Source organism: Carettochelys insculpta, chromosome 1 (assembly GCF_033958435.1).
Source record: "Carettochelys insculpta isolate YL-2023 chromosome 1, ASM3395843v1, whole genome shotgun sequence".
Taxonomy (NCBI): Eukaryota; Metazoa; Chordata; order Testudines; family Carettochelyidae; genus Carettochelys; species Carettochelys insculpta.
Genome location: NC_134137.1, coordinates 269,825,367 through 269,847,829, shown reverse-complemented (window position 1 = coordinate 269,847,829; position 22,463 = coordinate 269,825,367). Strand labels below are relative to the sequence as shown.

The following is a 22,463-nucleotide window of genomic DNA, read 5'->3' as shown; positions in this document are numbered from 1 at the left end:
GACCCCTGCCTCCATTCCACCTACAAATAAGAGGGCGGATAAGAAATACTTTGTTCCATCCAAGGGTATGGAATTCCTGTTTAACCACCCCCAGCCAAATTCCTTAGTGGTTGAATCCTCACAACACAGATCTAAGACACCCCAATACAAATCGGGGGGGTCTGACAAAGACGCAAGGAAACTGGACTTATTTGGAAGAAAGGTCTACTCCTCCTCCACGTTATTACTGAGGATGGCCAACTATGCTGCCCACCTATCAAAATTGTGATTTGATAACTATTCTAGGCTTACCTCCCTCATGGATTTCCTTCCGGAGGACAAGAAACCAGTCTGAAAGACGATCGTCCAGGAGGGTTATGCGGCCTCACAGACACAAGTCCAGATCGCCCTAGATGTGGCAGACACAGCAGCACACTCCGCAGCCACAGCAGTAGTAATGCATAGAGAGTCATGGCTCCAGACATCCGGTATCCCCAAAGATCTGCAAGCAAAAATTGTGGATCTTCCATTTGATAAACAAAAATTATTTGCTGACTCAATTGATTCGGTCCTACACTCCAGCAAGGACTCGAGGGCCACACTTAGAACACTGGGCATGTACACCCCTCTGTACAGGAGAAAGAAATTTTATCCCCAGCAAAGGCACTATGCATACCAACCCCAGCGCTCGCAATACCAACGGGGCTACAATCAAGGACGCCATCAACAGCAACAACAGTATAGGGCCACCAGACAGCATCCCCAGCAGGGGCGTACACCCTCAGGGCAAGCTCCAAGACAGCAAGTTTGATGGCTACGTCAAGGACTGCAATACCAAGACCATCACTCAATGCCAATCACAGCATATGTTCCACCACCGACTCAAACCGTTTTATCCTCAATGGCAAAACATCACAACAGACAAATGAGTGCTGGAAATTATAGCCAAGGGATACGCCATCCCCTTCCAATCACTAGCACCACCAAAACCCCCCACCCAGTCCCTCCCCAGGGACCCCTCTCACGAGACAAGGTTGAAGCAAGAGGTAGACCACCTCACATTTATAGGGGCGGTGGAGAGAGTCCCGGAAGAATTCCAAGGGAAAGGCTTCTACTCCCGATACTTTCTAACAGAGAAAAAGACAGGAGGCTGGAGGCCAATCCTGGACCTACGGGCTCTCAACCGGTACTTACGCAAACAGCGCTTCAAGATGACTACAATTGCCTCCATAGTCATGGCACTGGACGATGGAGATTGGTTTGCAGCCCTCGACTTACAGGACGCGTACTTCCACATAATAATCCACCCAGCACACAGACGTTTTCTTCACTTCAAAGTGGGCAGGGAGCACTTCCAATACAGTGTCCTCCTATTTGGTCTTTCTCCGGCACCCAGAGTCTTTACCAAAACTCTGGCAGTAGTATCAGCTTATCTACACAGGCAGGGCATGTTCATTTTTCCATAGCTGGATGACTGCCTACTGAATGGGGTCTCAAGGTCAGATGTCCTGCGCATGATAGACGTTACTACAAAGACCTCTACCTCACTGGGCCTAGTCATCAATCTCCTGAAATCAAAGACCGAGCCCACACAAAACATAGAGTTCATAGGGGCATGCATAGACTCTACTACATCAAAAGTATATCTGCCCGATGCCCGTTTTTGCACCATCAAATCCCTGGTGCATGTAATGACGTACAGCCCCACAGTGCCAATCCTAACATGCCTACAGCTTTTGGGGCACATGGCAGCCACCACGTTTGTGGTACAGAATGCCAGGCTATACATGCAAGGCCTACAGCACTGGCTGGCAAGCGTTTACAGGCCAATGATTCACACCATCCACAAAACAGTATCGCCCACAATGGAGGTGCGAAAGTCCCTGGCATGGTGGATACACCCCAAGAACTTACTAGTAGGGGTGCCTTTCCACCAACCGCAAATTGCAGTTTTTCTCACAACAGACGCATCCCACACAGGATGGGGAGCGCACATTGGCAACAGAGTGACACAGGGCAATGCAGAGATGGCAATGCACATAAACATACAGGAATTCAGAGCAGTGTTCAATGCATGCAGGTGCTTTTCAAAAATATCTGCAGGACAAAGTGGTCGGAGTCAATACCGACAACACCTCCACAATGTTCTATATCAATCGTCAAGGAGGGGCCAGATCTCGTGCGCTATGCGCAGAGGCGGTCCGATTGTGGAACTGGTGCATTGCCAACAACATAACGCTCAAAGCCTCATACTTGCCGGGTGTCCACAACGTGAAAGTGGACCAACTAAGCAGACACTTTGCTCTCACGCATGAGTGGCAAATCTGCTCCGATCTGCTCCGCAAAGTATTTCACAGATGGGGGCTTCCCCAAATCGATTTGTTTGCCACCTACACCAACAAGAAATGTCCACAGTATTGCTCCAGAGCAGGCATCGAGCAGGGTTCTTTGGGGGACGCCTTCATGGTTCCATGGAAGGGTCCTCTGCTGTATGCATTTCCTCCCACAACACTCATTCACAAGGTTCCAGAGAAAGCCAGAAGGGAGAAGGCACGCATGATACTTATAGCCCCAATGTGGGACCGACAGCAATGGTTTCCCTTGCTCCTGCGCATGTCATGCTGCCCGCCACTTCCCCTCCCGATAGTACCGGACCTTCTCACGCAGAGTCAAGGGTCCATAGTGCACCCACATCCTTGAATGCTCCCCCTACAGGCATGGCTATTCCATGGCTCAGCGCCTTAGAGAGCACATGCTCAGAAGGAGTAAAAGAAGTTCTGGAGTGCAGTCGACGGGCCTCCACCAGGAGGACTTACGCACAGAAAGGGAAACAATTTATATCCTGGTGCTCGTCCAAGCAATTGGCTTCTCTAGACATCTCTATTCCTGCAATTCTAGAGTACCTGCTGGAGCTGAAACAAAGACGGACTTTCTCTATCCTCATTAAAGGTCCACCTCGCAGCTATATCAGCGTTTCAACACAGAGAGGAAGGGCCGACCATATTCGCCCATCCCATTACCACACGGTTCCTAAAGGGGCTTGCAAACCTATACCCACCTCGGAAACCATTATCACCTTCATGAAGTTTGGACTTGGTCCTCGACACGCTGTCTAGACCACCCTTTGAACCATTGGCCACGGTACCCCTCCAGTTGCTTACCATAAAAATCTTTCTTCTCACAATTACATCAGCCCACAGGGTGAGCGAACTCGCAGCAATAATGGCAACGCCGTCCTACACAATATTCTCAAAGGAAGCAGTGATCTTACGATTACACCCAGCCTTCATCCCAAAGATTTCCTCAGAGTTCCACATTAATGAACCAATAGTTTTACCTTCGTTTTATCCAAAACCGCACACCTCCAGCGAGGAAGCACGGCTGCACTTGCTAGGTGTGAGGAGGGCGTTGGCCTTTTACATAAACAGAACTAAGCCCTTCTGGAAAACGGACAGACTTCTGGTGTCTCTCGCACCCAGATCAAAAGGGGAAGGCCTATCCTCACAAAGAATCTCGAACAACATTGTATCCTGCATAAAACTGTGTTACAAGCTCCATAAGAGCCCTCTGCTAGCTCCGCCCAGGGCTCACTCCACTAGAGCAATGGCGACATCAACAGCCTTCTTCAACGGAATCGCATTAAAAGACATCTGCAGAGCGGCGACTTGGTCATCCTACGACACCTTCACCAAGCACTATGCGATGCACCGGGTGTTGGATGAGGATACACGTCTATCGACAGCAGTCCTTTCAAGGGCAAGCTGCACATAAATCAGGTACCCACCTCCATATTTGGGGTCACTGCTGGGTAGTCACCTAATGTGGAGCACCCACAGGGACCTCTCGAAGAAGAAAGAGAAGTTACTCACTTGTGTAGTAACAATGGTTCTTCGAGATGTGTCCCCGTGGGTGCTCCACTACCCACCCGTTCCTCCCTGCTTCGGAGTTCTGCTTGGTGTTTTTCAGGAGCATCCGGGGCAGTTGATCGAGGAACTAGCGTGGACTGGATCGCGCACGTGACCGAAAGTGCGCGAAGGACCAACGTGCATCGGTGCATGTGCGACCTGACAAGATACCACTGCAAATTTCTGATCTGTGGCGCCGGGGCAAGCCGACACCTAATGTGGAGTACCCACAGGGACACATCTCAAAGAACCATCGTTACTACACAAGTGAGTAACTTCTCTTTCCCAATTCTTCCCCTCGGCAAAGCTCAGTCTCTTCCTCTGGAACACTTATTTTTCTCAGGAGAGGTGGGAAGTTCTCTTGACCTTTGCCATCCACAGAATGGGATTGATACCATTTCAGAGCCAGTAATTCAGTCCAACAGGAGCTGGCTGCACCTTTTTCACTTTGTAGAAGCAGACTGTGCTGATACGGACGAGCAGGGAAGCAGATGTCATTAGGGATGCAGATAAATACACTTCTTTCTCTTTACTTATGTGGGACTTTCTTGCAAGTGAGTAGAAATGGGCCCTGTTCAGTGCTTAGTATGCTGTAGGAAAGATGGCTTTTTAGTGGCATTCTCCCTTCTGAGTTAGTACTGTCCCAAACTCCAGCAATGTGTTGGAGGCTCCATGCTGCTGCAAGTGCTGCCTTTCAGATGAGATGTAAGACCAAGACCGTGATCCCTTGAGGTCAGGAAACCTCTCACAGCACATTTTGCAAGTGAGGGGTTACAGTTCATCATGTTCTGGCCAATATCCAAATTTAGAGCTCCTATTCCGCTTATGTAACATTGGCACTGCAATTTTAATTGCATTCCCAACATTCTTCTTCACTTCCATCTACCCAGCAAGTAGAGGGAGCATGACAGTTTAGGCATGCAACTGTGTCACTAACACAAAGGCTACTTGTCCCTCCACAGCTATGGATGTGAGTGCTGACCTGACTGAGCTAGGACGCACTCCAGTTGCTGTGGTTTCTGCAGGCGTTAAGTCTATTCTGGACATTGGTAGGACGCTGGAGTATCTGGTAGGTAACACGCACTGCTGTGTGAACATGAGAGCAGAGAATATTGTACTTGGCATTCTGATCCCCAGGTTACCAGTAACTCACTGTATGACCGAAGCCAAGAGCTACAGAAGTGACAAGAGAATCTGGGTGCCCAAGGTTTTGGTTATCTAACTTGAGACACTTTAAAAGAGACCTGATTTTCAGAGTGTGGGTGCTCAGTATCTTCTGAAACTATTATAACTCAGGTCCTGAACTGTAGCTGAGGAACACTCACCACTACTCCAGGAGAGAGGATGCAAAGGTACCTTTAAGCCACCTTTACAGTCCTCTGGACCAAGGGCTATTTGGGTACTAGCTGGTCCCTAATATAAACTAGAGCAATGTTGTCCATCTATGGCCTAAAGGAGCTGCTTGAGCAATTGGTACTATAGGGACCTAAGGGAGTCTGAATCATGCCCCCTTTCTCTGGCCAGCTGAGGATTCCTTCACCCACTCCTCGGGGAGCAGAAGAGGGGAGTACTCTAGTAACTAGGCAAAATGGCTTTAGCAAACGCTAAAATAAATCCAGAATTGAAAGAGGAGAATGAGAGACAACAAGGAGGAGTTCGGAATGGTACAGTTCTTACGTCTCACAGTCCACCAGGGTTAGTGTTTCATAGGGCAGCTGAGAATCCTGGCTTTCCAAAAATACCTGGGATTCATTTATATTCATGTCAGTTCATGAGCTTCACCTAAAAATACTACCCATCCCATGGATCATGCCAAAATCCACACCATTCACCAGACGGGATAGCATTGCTGTCTCCGTTCAGGGCAATTTGCACCCAGCCCCTCTCTTTGTCCCTATGAGTGTACCCCTCAGGTCTTGTGCCTTCACCTCTGTTGGGATCCCATGATTCTAGACTGGGGCCTGGGCTACAGCACCTTGTGCTTACCTAGAAGCTCAGACTGGGTTTCACCCCTGTAGCTCTTCCCTTCAGGAGCTCACGATCAGTGGATGTTATAGGGACTAGATAGCCTTCTTAAACCAAAGTAATCTTAACAGTAGGGAAAAGTTATACCTAAATACAACAAAATCTCTGCACACATGAGTACTTTTCCTAAGCTCTATCCCACTTGTGTGGAGAGCTTAGGAAGGCCTAGCTTCTGCAGATACTCTCAGAGCCAGCCCTAGGGATGGGTGAGGTGGGTAACTGCCCAGGGTGCCATGCTCAGGGTGGGGGATGACCATCAAGAAAGTGTCACAAGAAGAAGCCCCCAGTTCTGTCCCCCAGCCCTGTTTACCTCACATTCACAATCCGTCTGTAGCCCCAGTCTGCTCCCATTCCATGTGGCCCCAGCACCTCTGCCCCTCTGCACAGCTCTACCTCCAGTACAACTCTTCTCTCATCCTCATACACTCCCCAGCTCCACCTTCTAACTACAGTCCACCCCAATCCCTCACTCCACTTGCATCTCCACTCTGCTCCCCGACGAGCTTGACCTTCCAGCCAGGTCCACCCCTCTGCAGCCATACTCCACTCCCCAGCTTTGAGAAGACCAGCCCTGGATACCTCAAGCAGGTGTCTGTGTCTGCCTCCCGCTTTCAACAGGAAGAGTTTAACTGTTGATAGCCCTTCTGATATGCAGGGTCTGGCAAAAAGCTGTGCGACTTGTCTGGCGACAAGGAAGCAGGCCCTTCCCAGTTAGTAGCTCATGCATTGTCTTTTAATTCCCTGCAGTGAACTGTATGGATATGTTGGTTAGTTGAATAGCAGTCAGTCGGAAAAACAAGCAGGGAAGAGCACAATCACTTCAGAGGAGTCTTATCTGTAGTGGTTGTGTCCTTTCCTGTCTGTTTTTTCCAACTGCTTGCTATTAAGCTAACCAACATTCATACAGTAAACATTCTGATAATTAGAAAACACATAATTTTCATAAATTGTTACATGGTAACTCCAGATCTGTCACAGTTGCCAGGATCAGTCAACCTTCAACAGCCCCACTGTTCTTGCCAATATCGTCTCCTCAAGCCAGGTTCTAAGTGCATCACATTTGCTTTCACTGTTACTATATCTGGCTCCTTGCTTTGAAAACCGCTGTGCAATATCTACAGCAGAAAAGAGGACAGGTAGAACAAGCCAAATTCTATTCTACCCTGTGGCAGCCCCTTAGCCCTTAGTAGGTCAGAAAGTAGCCGTTGTTGGTGGCTCTTCACCTCCTCTGATTATTTGTTCATCTCATCCTCACTGCTGTAGGAGACTCAGGGTGTCTGTGTGGCTGCCTTTGGCGAATCAAAGGAATTCCCTTCCTTCTTCTCCCCCCAGAGTGGCTTCCAAGCCCCATGTCAGGTGCAGAATGAGGAGGAGGCCGCCAGACTTATTGGTGAGTTTGCAGTGGAGAAAAGCTTGAGCTGTGAAGTTCAGATTTGGATCAGGAGGCAAAGGCACATGCAGATTATTTTACTGATGTTCATCTAATGTGGATAGGTGGCTGTCCAGACAAGCACCTTTCCTGTCCCACTTTAGAAGTTTTGGAAGCAGAGGAAGAGAAAATGGAACCAATTAAGCATCAGTTACATATGCCCCTGAGTGAGTAGGGCTAACACAGTTTTCATAGTGGGGCTGCTGAGACCTATGGAACCAAACTGCAAACCCTGTATGTAATAGAAACTACTTCAAGCTGGAAGGTCACTCCCAGTTCCAGTACCTATGCTTTGAATTATACATAATTTTCACACACCCCGGCATTCTCACATACTTGCAATTTGCCTGCTTTGAGGATCAAGAGGGGTTTCAGGTGAGCCCCTTGGTAACACAGCCAGCCTTTGGTCCTCAGGAATTTCCTTAAGGATTCCCATAAGGAAATCACAGCTTTCCTTAAAAATAAAGAAAAGGTCGGGGGCGGGGAAGACTCTGTGTCTTTTCATTAGAAAGATGGACTTAAAACATAAGCTGATGCAGACTGACTAATAGGACTCAAGGGCATATGCAGCTGTGTCTGTACTTCTGGAGCAGGCTGGGAAGACAAACAGATTTCCCTTTCTCTCCATAAACAGAGAGAGTGGGTTTTGCATGGAAAGCAATGAGTTTAATAGAGCTGCTTGTAAATTTTCTGATGGAAAATTTTGCCACCAATTTGCTGAGAACAAAATGTTTCGCAGAATTGCATCATGTCGCCTTTGATAAAAATTGGTTTTTAGACAAAAATAGAAAAAAAGTGTTTCAATAAGGTTGACACATGCCATTTTGATTTTCTTAGAACTGAAGGCTTTACTTTTCTGCTTCAAAATGACTTTTTATTCCAGTTTTTTTTTATTTTAACTTGTGAAGTCTATTAGAACATTTAAAAATGAAACAAAAAGTGATAAAATCAAAATCAAAACCAAAATATTTTTACTTTGTTAAAACAAAATAGTTCAATTTACCCCAAACTCATAGTTTTCTTTTAAGGAGTTTGTTGGGGGTGTTTTTTGTTTTCAGTCCTTTTGGGTTGAAACAACTTGGCAATTGTAAAACTCTCTGCAGAATGGAAAATTGTGGCCCACCACAGCTGTGGAGTTTAGCGTGGGTATTCCTAAAGAATCGTCTAACTCTCCTGCAACATCCTTAGTGCAGCCCTGGTTGTGGTGTAATTGTGGGAATAAACTGCTCACATACAAGGAGACAAGAAATTGTTTTGCTAACTGCCCAGGAACATGAAGCTGGACCTGCTCATTAACATCTTCAGCCCTCTCAGGATTCAAACACTGTTGCTGCAATCACTGCAGCTACTGCAAAGGGATTTCTCTCCATATGTCCCCTGTAATGGCAGAGACCCCATATGGTCCCTTCACACCTTCAAACATCCACTAGCAGTCAAAGAATCATAGAATTGTAGGACTGGAAGGGGTCTGAGGAGGTCATCTAGCCCCTGTACTCAAGGCAGGACAATCCCTGACAGTGATGCAAGAGACAGAGCTAAGCTCCTATAGCACTGTGTGTCTTGTGACCACAGCAACCTACTCTTCTGCCTAGTCCTTGTGTGTCTGCCCAGCCCCACCTGAAGTTTGAAGAGTTGGTATTAGGATGGAGTGGGGAGCCACGTTTTCCCACTCACTCTCCCACCCATCTTCCTACTTCACCATCTTGGGGAGACCAGCCTCCTTATGTACACACCACTTAGGAGGAACCTCCAGTGGCCAGGGAGACCTGCCCACATTGAGAACCAAAGGGAACTTATTCCCCAACTGACCACCTACCTCACCAGCAGCAGGGACCTGCTACACACCCACTCAACCACCCCATAATCAAGGCCAGAGGCTACGTATCTGCCTGCACTGCCACTGTGAAAACCAGCTGCCAGACAGGGGAACTGCTTAAGTAATGTGCTTATATTTGCCATTTTCAGGAAATCTCTCACTGCTGCATCACCGCCCTTGGTGGCGGCTGTGGGAGCACTAGCGTGGACAGGGCACAAATATTCAGGCGTTACCACCACCAATTCATCTAGCCCTTGTTCAAAGCAGGTCTAGACAATGAGGGATCCACTTGTTAACATGTCTGCACCTCGCTGCTTCCATCACATGTACACCCAACATATGCGCAGCTCTGCTCCTCCCACGTCAGAGTTTACATACTGAGGTCCTGGTTCAACCGCTGATGTCAGGGAAGGTTATGACCATCACACTTATGCAAACAAACACGCACTCCCTCTCTCCCATGTGCATTGGTGCTTCCCGGTTTGGTTGGCTTACTCAGCTCACAAGCCACAACTAAGAGCTGTCTCTCCTCTCTCAGCCAGCACCTTAGCGCTGGGCCTGGGCAGTGGCATGCTGATCACAGTGCCCTGCCCTAAGGAGGAAGCTGCTTCAGGACAGGTCATTGAAGATGCCATCCAACAAGCACTGAGCAAAGCCCGGTGAGAAGCGCGCCGAACTTGGTTCTTAATTCACTCTGTGGCTGTGACCATGTCGGGGTTATCACAGCAAGGTGACCACCCGTCCTGTTTTGGCTGGGACAGTCCCGTATTTAAGGCAATTTTTTTTTTTTTTAGGTAGCCAATTGTCCTGTATTTTCAGCTCCAGCACTCTCCCTGCTGGGCAGCTGTGGTCAGCGCAGCTGCAGCTGCCTCCTGTCTGTGCCTGGCAGGAGAATGCTGGACAGGCTGCAGCCAGCAGGCGGTGTTGTCAGGCAGGGCACACGCGGGCGCGGAGGCGCACACACACGCACGCACGCACACACGCAAAGCCAGGCGGGGGAGAGGCAGCCTGTGTGCGATAGAGGGTTAGGGGGCGTGGGGAGTGTCACCTCCCCATGTGCACCCTAAAGCAGTGTTTCTCAATGGGGGGAGTCTGCTAGGCCTTTCAGGCTGTGGGGCTGGAACCCTGATCCCTGGCACCCTTCGGCCCCCCACTGAAGCTGGGAGCTGCAGAGCTGAATGCCCAAGCTGATAACCACACAGGGCTGAGGACAGGACCTGAGGGCTGAAGCTGCGATCCCTGGTGTGCGCATCCACACAGGCTGAAGACCTGCTTCCCACTGCACCATTCTCCCTACCCCCAGGCTGGACCCCCAAACCTCAGCATGCTCCTCCCCGTAGGCTGAATCCCTGATCCCTGCTATTCCCCACTCTCCTGCTAATGAACCTGGGAGCGGTGGGAGTCAAGAGTGAATGCTCAAGCCCTGGTGACCTCCGTGTGCCCCCCAAAAACTTAACTAAAAGTACAGTGGAGTCCCAAGGACAGACCCACTCCCCCTCCAGTCTCTCCTTGCCTCTGGCCAGCTCCCAGCCCCATTTTCTCACAGCCAGTAAGAACTGCTGGGGTGGGGAACCCAGCTCCATAGCTGGCAGAGCCCTCAGAGAGCAGGGACTGCAGGGGAGCCCTCCTGGCACACAGCCCCTCGCTATCCCTTGCCCACACACAATCTCTAGCTACGTCGGCCTGCACGCTTCCCCGGCTGCCCCTTCCCTGCACCGTGAGCTTCTGCCTGCCCACACACGGCCCCTAGTTACCCCAACCCTGCACCCTGATCTCCACCCTGGCTACATATAGCCCCAAGCTACCCTCTGCCTGCACCCTGAGCTACCTGTCCATTCACACACAACCCCTAGCTATCCTTCCCTGAACCCTGAGCTACCTGCACACATTCCCTAGCTAGCTCCTGCCCGCACACAGCCCCGGCCTCTTCTCTTTCCACATCCCGAGCTACCCCTCACTGCACTTTGCGCTGTTTTCAGGCTTTTTGAACTGAGCCTCCCTGCCACACACACACCTCCATCAAGCCAGGCTGGGTGGCTGCTGGGGTGAATGGGGTGGAGGTGGTGCTGCTTCCCAGGTCCTGCCATACACACCTGGCTTGAGCCTGCTGGGCCCTGCCCCACAACAGAGGGGCCTCCGTCTACTCACTTCTCTGCTATGCTGCGACAGGGATATAGGGCAGACTACATCCTTAATCTCAGATCTAGGTGACTTCCTGGTAAGATTTTCACTATAGTTGTATGCGTACTGAAGCATGTTTACTCAGTCTTAGACTTCATGCGGTAATAAAGCTAGATTATCTGTTTGTAACCAGTGTGTCCTCTAATGCCCTGCTAGCTCGCCTCTTCTTGTCAGAAGGTGTTTTCTGTTTGTTTGCAGGTCAACAGGGATCACAGGGAAAGAGCTGACTCCCTTTTTGCTACAGAAGGTGAATGAGCTGACAAGTGGAAAATCGCTGCAGACCAGTATCCTTTTACTGAAGAAAATAATTAATAATACATGCAGATACACATCTCATAGAATGGGAAGGTCATTGAGTCCAGTCACCTGTCCTCTTGGCAAGACCAAGCACCACCCTTTTTTTTTTCTAAATTAAATCTATTTGCCCCAGATCCCTACAGAACGCCCCCCCCCCCACCCCAAGGATTGAGCTCACAGCCCTGGGTTTAACAGGCCAATGCACAAATCACTGAGCTAACCCTCCACCATCCATGAGCTCTCTTCCCCCAGATCTCATTGGACAGGTTGGCCGCAAAATATTATCACTCTTGTTAACATGGAGAGCAGAAAAGGCACATACTTTAGCACAGAGGTCGGCAAACAAAATATCAAGAGGAGCCATTTTTTCCAATTTGGTAAAAGCCTCAATAATTCAAGAGCCTCGATACATGTGAATACAAGACAGTCCTTAGTAAATAATGTAAAACCATACTTTTTGTAACCCCTATTTTAAGAACTGTGCGCCCACTATGATTTGTAATGTGATACATGTTTACTACAAGACATTCACAAACTTTTTACATATTCTATTTCCTCAAACTTAACATGTATGTTTGTAGCACTGTCTTCCCGAATTTCACTCCTGAACCTTTTCTGTCTCTCTGGAGGACATTAGAGGGAGTTATCCAAAGTTTCAAGATCACATATCATTTGCTATTTGAATATGCATTGTTCAGTTTTTGGCTTTTAGACAGTCGCCATTTATCAAAAATAATCAGGAGGGGATTTTCTACTTTGCAATTATAGCATGGGGAGCCACAAAGGAGTCCTTAAAGAGCCGCATGTGGCTCCGCAGCTGCAGGTTGCAGACCCTTACTTCAGCATTTCAAAACAATTGAATGCTCATAGACCATCGTTAAACTTACTATTGGCACTGTCTCCCTCAATTTCCGCTGTAAAAACTGGTGACTGGCAAAAAAGGAAGTGCTCAAAAGCCAAGGCTTTCCTGCAATTTTCAGGCCCGGCAGTACACCATACACCCAAGCTGCCAGGCTCCCTCTGTCTGAGAAGGAAGATTCTGGGTATTATTATAATATGCCACTTGAGCAGCATCTGTGCTTGAGTGTTCAGGAGTCTGATGTGGGGCCTGATTCCTCTGTGCTTTGGGCAGTCAGGTACACTGATGAAAAGGGAGAGTTAAGTAGGTGTGTCAGAGTCTAACGGGGCTCACATCCCTCTGTCTGATCTGACTTGTTTTTTCCTCTTTTGATAAGTACTGTTGATACTGGGCCATTTCCACCTTGCTGAATAGACCTTGTCAGCTCTGGCCCTCCCTCTTACTGGGACCCCACTCTTTAAATACCCCTCTGAAATCACACCCCCCACTCATGCACCTGATGAAGCGGGTCTTTGCCCATGAAAGCTTATGCTCCAAAATATCTGTTAGTCTATAAGGTGCCACAAGACTTCTTGTTGTTCTTGAAGCTACAGACTAACACAGCTACCTCTCTGGTACTTGTCACCATCTGATAATGCTACCCTGCCTCTGAAGCATGTGGCAAAGATAAATGCCTTTAAAGATTGTGAGGTGTCCATGTGAAAGGGGAATCTAGCATATGCACAGTAACTAGGAGCACGAGGTGCCTCTGTGTTGTTGTCCCAGCTTACATTTCCTGTTCTCTCCTCCTTAGGGAAGGGAAGTTCATACAAAGGCTTCTCTTAGGCCAGGCTCTTGCTGTTAATTTCTTTAAAAAAGACTCGCTTCAGACATTTCTCTGATCCAGAACAATGCCAGAGTGGGCAGCCGCATAGCTGTGGCCCTGAGCAAGATACAAGATGCCACAAGGAGTGGCCACCTGCCTCGGCATGAGAAAGTAACTGCATGTAGGCCTGTGAGTCCCCTGCTCTTCTGTGTGTAGTACCTGTCTACAAATAGCCTTCTAGATACATTCACAGCCAGTGTTCAAAACATGGTAACTATCCACTGTGAGGCAAGGACTAACCATTCTGCTGTAAACAAGGGGAGAGTCTCTCATTTGCCTTGGGTGCTTTTCAAATCCCCTTCATTCTTTCTTCATTTTTATTCTTCCTTTCTAAAAGCTCCTCTGAGCCAGACTCCTCAGTGAGTAGCACTACGCTTGGCCTTTGTCATCAAAGTGGTCTCCTACGCCATCATCTTGGGCTTACTATAAATCCCTTAAAGGTCCTACCTTGTTTTCAGAGAGATTTCCCCTTGTATCTGTCTCCATACAGATACCTTTCCCAACGCGCATGTCAACTTATTTGCTGTCAGTGCAAAGTAAAATCATGTCTGTACTATGGAGCTCTGCTGGCACAGCCCTCTAAAGTGGTAGGCACAGCACTGAGAGGCAGAAAGAGTTCTGCTGGCATAGTTAAACCCCTTCCCTGAAAAACATTAGCTAGGCTGACAGAAGCACTTGTCTGTCAGCCTAGCTCCATTAATACTGTTTGTGGGGCTTAAAGTCTTTTTTCCCTCACACTCCTAACCAACATAGCTATGTTGACGAAACTTGGTACTTTTGGTGTGGGGTGTACACGTGTGCTTCTAAAACCCAAGCAATTCTTCTTCTTCTGTGATTGACTGTAAGGATGTAAGGAGAGTTGTTCAGAGGGTAGAATTCAGAACAGGTTTTCCTTTGTTTCCTCTGTGGAGATGCTGCCTGGTTTGGTCAGGCCTAGCCAGATAAGATCAGGCCTTCATAGTATGATTTTCCTCTACTGTGAGAGGTGAGTAGAAGAGCTTGAGAAAAAGCAGACAAAACTCATCATTTCTATTGGCCAATTTTTTCTTTCACCTTCCCTCTTCCCATTAAGGTCGTGATTGGAGGCATCAATGTGGACTTCATAGCCAAGGCGAGGAATGCCACCATACTGGTACTGTATCTGAAGCACTCGTAGGCACTACCATTCTCAACTATTTTCATGGAAGTTCCAAGCTAAAAAAAGTGTGTGTGTGTGTGTGTGTGTATCTGAATAGAGAAGTGCAAAGTGGTTGCCCATTGTTCCTTTGTATATGGGGAGAGTACAGCATCATGTATTCATGTAATGCTGGGTAATCATTAGGCAGACTGTGACTCAAATACAGACTCGCCAGATGCTTTTAGGTAATCTCTGGAATATTTTTATTTACTTAGTATTATCATTATTGTTATTTTTTTTAAATATATTTTCTCTGGAGTCCAGATGTTAACTCTACTGTGAGTAAGATGCTGGGACCTTAGCTGTGTCTACACGTGCACGCTACTTCGAAGTAGCGGCACTAACTTCGAAATAGTGCCCGTCGCGGCTACACGCGTCGGGCGCTATTTCGAAGTTAACTTCGACATTAGGCGGCGAGACGTCGAAGTCCCTAACCTCATGAGGGGATCGGAATAGCGCCCTATTTCGACGTTCAACGTCGAAGTAGGGACCGTGTAGACGATCTGCGTCCTGCAACGTCGAAATTGCCGGGTCCCCCATGGCAGCCATCAGCTGGGGGGTTGAAAGATGCTCTCTCTCCAGCCCCTGCGGGGCTCTATGGTCACTGTGTGCAGCAGCCCTTAGCCCAGGGCTTCTGGCTGCTGCTGCGGCAGCTGGGGATCCATGCTGCAGGCACAGGGTCTGCAACCAGTTGTCGGCTCTGTGTATCTTGTGTTGTTTAGTACAACTGTGTCTGGGAGGGGCCCTTTAAGGGAGCGGCTTGCTGTTGAGTCCGCCCTGTGACCCTGTCTGCAGCTGTGCCTGGCACCCTTATTTCGATGTGTGCTACTTTGGCGTGTAGACGTTCCCTCACAGCGCCTATTTCGATGTGGTGCTGCGCAACGTCGAAGTTGAACATCGACGTTGCCAGCCCTGGAGGATGTGTAGACGTTATTCTTCGAAATAGCCTATTTCGATGTTGCTACATCGAAATAATCTATTTCGATGTAGGCTTCACGTGTAGACGTAGCCCTTGACAAAAGGTGACTGACTACCCTGACAGACAATGCATATGTGGGGTACTGTGGCTTCACTAATCTTACCTGCGCTGAGCTCAGTGCATTTCATGGCAGAGGAGGAGGCACAAAATTGGCTATTGGCTACCTTTGTGGCCCTCCTGTTTAGTGTCTGTGGGGTTGCTCTGACCCAGGTGTGTAAGTTAAGGCTGCTCAAATTGACATCTACATCCACATTACATTTACATCTGTCTTGTCTTGAGAAAGCTCAAGAGAGCACGTTCCTATCTTTAAAAAAATCACAAGGACACAGGCTCTGTTTGGGCTCAGCAAAAAAGACAGCTGAGTATCACCCGCATAGTTGTCCAAGGAGATCCAGAGCCGGTTCCGCATGGATTCTTTTTTGCTGTGAAAGCAGGTTGCTCATTTTTCCACCAGAGAAATCACCTGCTGCTTTAAATTTAACTTTCCTCAGTTGCCGTGGTCCTGACCAACTGAAGGAGGTGACACAAAGTGTCACTTTCTCTGACCTGCACAAAATGGGAAAAGAACTGCAGTGGCCATACGCTGTTTCAGGAGGCTGAACACCACCAGGAATTTGGTGGTGGTAGTGGTGATGGGAAGAATGACAAAGTGAGTGAAGAATGGGGAGCGTGAGCACCGCTCAGTAGTCATACTGGGGCCAATATTGAAATCTATGATGTTGGGATTTCTGTAAAAGAGATTCTTTGCTCTTGAGCAGACTCACTGTCAGCGTGTTGCTTTAACTTCAGTACGGGGCTGAGTTTGCCAAGCAGTGCCTTTGACTCACTCAGACAAGTGCCTTTTAACTCCTTGTTTGGATTTTTTTGGGCCTACATCTACTGCTGCCAGAGGGTGTCTGAGTTAAAGTAGCTGCACTCGGTGCTGTCAGATGGGGCTACGTCAGCTATGCTGCATTCATAGAGGTGAGCACTGAGGGGAAGAAGAGGAGACATTTTTTTTACTCCCAGATGTGCTGAAAGCTAGGAGGAGCTCACAGGTACCATGGGGGTCCTGGTGAGTTGCGGCCGGACGGAGTAACAAATGAAGGGCAACAATCAATGGTGAGGGGAGAAAGACTGAAAAGATACCAAGGTCATGTGTTATAAAATGCTTCCATTTTGAGTTGACTCAGTTGTGTGTTTCTCTATACTAACCTGCTAAGGCACCTGCTTTTCGCAGTACAGGAATGACCAGGTGCCTAGCTTTTGACTGAAACACCTGGCTGAACAGGGACCCTGGTAGCTCAGGTCAGCACCACCAAACAGACTGTTAAAAGTCTGGTTGGTGGCGCTGCGGAGCTAAGGCAGGCTAGTCTCCCCTACTGCCATGCCCCATCCTGGCTGCACCCCAGAAACAGCCAGCAGATCTGGCACCTAGGCACGGGAGGAGGGAGCTCATGAGGCTCCATGCTCTGACACACCCCTCCCGCCCCTAGCACAGGCTCTGCACTCCCATTGGCTGGGAACTGCTGTCAAAGGGGTATGCAGGAGGGTGGTGCCGGCAGGTGAGAGTTGCGCTGCACACAGAACGACTGGCCTTGCCTTCCCCAAGAGCTGGACCTGCTACTGGCCATTTCCTGGGGGCCTCATGGGCTGCAATGCTGGGACAAGCAGGGAGCTTGTTTTATCCCGCATGTGGAGTTGCTGGTCCACACCCAAATCCTAAGTGCCAACCCCCTGCCCCAGCCCTGACTCCCCTGAAATCTGGAGTCCCCTCCTGTACTCCAGAGCCTGCAGCCCCAGATGTAGCCCCTACCCACCCCCCGCCCCTGGTTCCCTGCCCCAGTCTAGAGCCCACTCCCGCATCTTGAACCCCTTGTTCCCAACCCTCAGCCTAGAACCCCGTCCTGCAACCCAAACACCTCACTCCACCCCAACCCCACAGCTCCAGATGGAGCCTTCATCCTTCCTGCACGCTAACATTATATCTTAACCCACAGCCTCCTGCCCCATTCTGAATCTCTCATTCCCAGCCCTGTCCCTGCGCCTGCACCCCCAGCCAGAGCCCTCATCCCTTCCTGTACCCCAACTCTCTGCCCCAGCCCAGTGAAAACAGTGTTACAGAGGGGAGCAAGTCAGGAAGACAGGAGGAATATAGCGAGCCTGAGGCAAAATTGGACCCTGATACTCTCAGGACAGTACTTTTACATCCCAATGTTGCACTTGGGGCCAAGCAGAAGAAAGGACCAACATTTTTAGACTAGCCCAGAATAAATGATGGGCCACACCCTTTTCCGTGCAGGAGAGAAGTGTCAGCACTTTAAAAGTAACCGGAAGTCCTGGGGCACCTTATAGACTAACAGATATTTTGGAGCACAAGCTTTCGTGGGCATCTGATGAAGCAGGTCTTTGCCCACAAAAGCTTATGGTCCAAAATATGTTAGTCAATAAGGTGCCACAGGACTTCTTGTTGTTTTGAAGATACAGACTAACTCGGCTACCCCTCTGATACTTTTAACTTTAAAAGTAAGTGCCATAATGGAGTTTTATTTTCAGTAGGCCCAATATATGTATAAACCATACAGACATGTATAAGATACCACAGGATTAGATCATTACTGGTAGAATAAATGAATATTTGCTGTTTGGTACATGCTATGGAGAAAGTGAGTTTCTTTTTAAATAACTTTGTGTGTAACAGGGCTGTACACAACTGTTCGAGTCACAGATTAACCAGGCAGTTACACAACTAAATGTTGGTAACAGATAGTAACCTTAACAATTTATTGTTACTAGCTTTTCACTTCCAGCACGCATAGCGCAATAGTCCATGAATCAGTAAATAAGTAGCAGGCAGAAGTGCATAGATGACTAAGCACTTGGGAAGGCAGAGTGGCCTAGAAATAAGGAGATAAAAGGTTAATTCCTTGAATGTACCCCATACTTAATTTCTCTGTATCTAAAATGAGGATGATTTTTTTTCTCTTTTTCCCGTGTCTAATTTGTAGTGCAATGGGGTCTTGACTGAGGCAGGGATATTTTCCCTGAAAGGGCGGAATTATTCTGTCTCTATTGAGTTTCAATTGTATGTTGCAAGTAGTACTTTTTTCTAAAGTTCTCTTTTCCTTGTATGTTTTCTAGTCTTGCCTTACATCATGAGATTCTTTTGTGTGCTCTAGCTTAGTGATACAGTTCTCCACAGCTGTTGTTGCTTTTGTGACAACATGGCATTCTACAGTGGGAAATACTCCTTAACATCAGTCTGTACTTGGAAATAATTTCCCTGAGTGCAGTCAGTTGGACTGGTATTGAACCACATGTAGCTGGTATAACATACTGGTTATGCTGTGTCCCTTTCTAATGGCTGCTCCACATGGAGGATGAATGAGTAAATCAGGTACTTGGTGGCAGTAAAAGGCATTTAGCAGTCTAGATACCAGCTGACGGCATTACTTGTTTAGCTCGTGTGCTGGATCCTAGCTTTTGGTGCTGATGCTCCAGATTTAATCCATGCAAATGGCTCAATGTAAGGATTTTTGCAAGGGTATTTCACAAGTTACTGGGCATGTGACATCTGCAAGTTTGGTTTTCATGGCAGAATCAGAAAACGTGTCTCGTAGCTTCTCTGACTGCAAGCATCTCCAGCAACCACTGAGTGGTTGTGGGAGTTCATTTTGTTACTGATATAAGCTAAGTAAAGAAAATAGGTAGTTGTGTTCCACTGGAATTCTCTCTAAGGCTACGTCTACACAGCAGCGTTATTCCTGAATAGAAGAGATAGTCTGGAATAGTTTATTCTGAAATAGCGCAGCTACACACATAAATGCATTTCCAAATAGTGCTCAGCTGCTCTGAAATATAGCATCTACACACAATGGAGCCCATTTCCAAATAAAGCCATTGGACTCATTGTGGTTTATTTAGAAATAGATCCTATTCCCTCTCTACACAGCTCCTATTTTGCAATACCTGTTTTGAAATAGGCACTATTCCTCATACAGTGAAGTTTGCCAATTTTGAAATAAGGCATCTGCTATTTCAAAATTATTCACTCATAGTGGTTGTAGATGTAGTTATTTCAAAATAGTGACTGTCATTTTGAAATAATTTTACTGCTACCAACTACCAGATTTACTCATTCATCCTCCATGTGGAGTAGCCATTAGAAAGGGACACAGCATAGCCAGTGTGTTATACCTACTACATGTGGTTCAACACCAGTCCAACTGACTGCATTCAGGGAAATTATTTTCAAATACAGACTGATGTAAATACCCTTGTTCCCACTGCAGAACGCCATGTTGTCACAATAGCAACAACAGCTGTAGATAGTTATTTCAAAATAGTGACGGCTATTTCGAAATAACTTTACTGTGTAAACCTACGCTGAGATGGATGGTGCATGAAGAGAACTGTCTGTATCTTCCCAAGGACTCTGGAACTCAATTGCTTGTTTCACTTTTTATGTGCAGCAAATTGCCCGTCTATGCATTAACGTGGGTTGCATAAAGCCTGGTTGATAGTCCCTTAATTCATCTCTTTTGACCGAGTCTTTGCAGACAACTTATTTCCCCATTAAGATCCACAAGTGCACTTGGCAGAGGTACTTATGAAAACCTGGCCCTTCTAGTTTGTTCTCTTATGTCAGATGTTCTAATGACTGCAGATGCTGCTGGCACATGGGGTTCAGCATGGGGAGTCCCCTCCCACAAAGGTCACGCATGCCTCTCCTGTGTAGATAGAGCTGTGAAGTAACACTGGGGTTAGCTTACAGCTGCAGCCTGTCTTCTCTGCTCAGCTGGATTGGCATGCATTTCATTTGCATGCAGCTCAGACAGGGCTCCCCATAACCACAGGGCAGAGAAAAACTGCCCCTGGGCTCCCCAGGACCATGAGATAGAGGAAAACTTCCCCTGCCTGACCTAAATGGTGACCCTGGCTGTAAGTGTTTCAGATTTTTTAAAAGTGCATGAGATGGGGAGTGGCCTTTCTGCCCCTCCCTGCCCTCCAGGGGCTGGGTGGGGATGTGCATGCATGTCTTTTGGCACTCAGCACTCACATGTTTAAACACACGCTTGGAAAATATTCCTCCTCTCCTCAAAATCTCTGGGATTTCCAGAACAGTGATAATGCACGCGGCCTCCAGGAAAGAAGCCTTCTACAGGAGAAGACTGTGTACTAAGTGCTATAAGACCTGTTGATTATACATGTGGACACTTCAGCTGACTTGAGAGCTTTCACGTGCCCTATAGGGTGAGACAACTAGCCTGTTCTCTTTCTAGCTGGAGCATGTGGGCTGCTGTCCCTCACTCACCAGGAGCCAGGGGAGGTAATGTACAGGTCGGCAGGGGGAAAGCAGAGTTTGCTCTGCAGCCCAGTATCAGGCCACGTATGTGACAGACTGACAGAAGGCTGGGGATGGGAAAGGAAAAGATGAAGGAATGGACGGGAGAAGAGAGAAATCAGCAGTCAGACAGATGGGAAAGAAGAGCCCTCGGGAGGGGAGAGATGTAAGAAGAGAAGGGCAGGTGGAAGGGTAGATATGGGCAGCGAAGCAGACACTTCTGCAGACACAGAGAAGGACGCGCAGTGCAAAGCAGAGGATTAATTGAACAATATCCATTCGACGATTTAAGGAGGTTATTCCCACACTGCCGAAATGGGAGGAAATTCCTATAACGCCTAACGAAACAGCCCAGAGATTGGTAATCAAATACAGAGCCTCAGGTCCAGTCTGAGGTGATCACTAGCTCAGTACAGACCTGCTCCGATCACATAACACACTGCAGTTGGTTGACATCCTTGTAAGCAGTTTCAGCACGTATGGCCAAACTATTCAAATGAACTAGGAGCATGCCCTGCCCTCCCTCCTACTCTGAGGGTCAGTCCTTTCTGCTCAGAGTTAGCACAGGTGGCTGCGATGGGAAAGCTTGTGCTGCTTCGTGTTCTGACATCTCAACAGCTGTCAGTTTCAGAGAGTTTCGACTCTAAACACTCTCACTGTTCCATGCAACTTTCCCAACTCTACTCGCATTTGATTTCAGGCTGGTGGACAGACAAACGCCGGGAAAGTGAGACGATCTTTTGGAGGTGTGGGAAGAAACCTGGCAGGTGCTTAGTGGAGGGTTTTGTTGGCGGGGGCATGCAAGTAATGGTTTGTTATGTATTGTTTGTATTGCAGGAGTGACAAAGCTTCAGATCAACCTTAAGACCCCACAGTGCTAGGTACAGGGTACAAACAACAAGCGGACACAGTTCCTGCCCTGCAGAGTCCACAATCTATTAGGAGAGAAGATGCAACCAGCTGGCATTACAAGGGGATGGCAGACAAGGGTCTTGATTTTACATCGAGTAGCTATTTCACAGCACAATGGCTCCAAATCAGAATCAAACTAAGAAACATCAGTCTTCCCTGATAACTGCTGCAAATGTAGTCAACCTTATTTTGTTAGTCTTTAAAGTGCTACTTGACTGCTTTTTTGTTTTGCTAGTCAACCTTGTTTAGCTTCCTACAGGAGCCAGAGTAGCTTTAGAGGTTAACTCAGAGAGGCTATTCCATGCATAAGGGGCAACCTTGGAAATATTTATAGGAGAAGCAGACAAAGGGTCCTTCAAGGCCGCGATCATTAGGGGGAAATAATAAGATATCTTCTGTAAGGACATAGGTACCAGCAACCCCAGTTTGGAGTATTTGAATTACTGGTGCTATAATAAGCAGAGCTTGAAAATTTCTTTATTTGGGGAAAGAAGAGAAGGTTCAGAGAAAAAAAATCCCTCATATATCTCATATAGGAGCAGAGAAGTGATGCTACTTCTGTGTTTGGCATTGGTTTGACAACTGCTGCAGTGCTGTGTCCCAAGTTTGGGTGCCCATATTTCAAGAAGGATGTAAATAAATGGGAGAGGGTTGAGAGATGAGCCACAAGAATGATTAAAGGGTTAGAAAACAAGCCTTATAATGGTAGGCTAAAT

General features: G+C 47.8%; 1 protein-coding gene across 7 annotated transcripts in view; it reads left to right on the top strand.

Annotated features, from left to right (window-relative positions):
* LOC142019875 (uncharacterized) overlaps positions 1-22,463 on the top strand; it is a 72,648-nt gene that overhangs the window by 32,079 nt on the left and 18,106 nt on the right. For 5 of the 7 annotated variants that reach the window (XR_012647220.1, XM_075007226.1, XM_075007235.1 and 2 more), the window contains 7 exons: positions 4,847-4,953; positions 7,173-7,299; positions 9,693-9,813; positions 11,510-11,619; positions 13,361-13,485; positions 14,429-14,488; positions 21,536-21,602. Coding sequence is in view for 6 of the 7 variants with exons in the window: in XM_075007226.1 (XP_074863327.1) it covers positions 4,847-4,953; positions 7,173-7,299; positions 9,693-9,813; positions 11,510-11,619; positions 13,361-13,485; positions 14,429-14,488; positions 21,536-21,602 (717 nt within the window). In the remaining variant the exon portion in view is untranslated. The remainder of the gene's footprint in view (positions 1-4,846; positions 4,954-7,172; positions 7,300-9,692; positions 9,814-11,509; positions 11,620-13,360; positions 13,486-14,428; positions 14,489-21,535; positions 21,603-22,463) is intronic. The other 2 variants (XM_075007269.1, XM_075007242.1) reach the window with 2 other exon arrangements.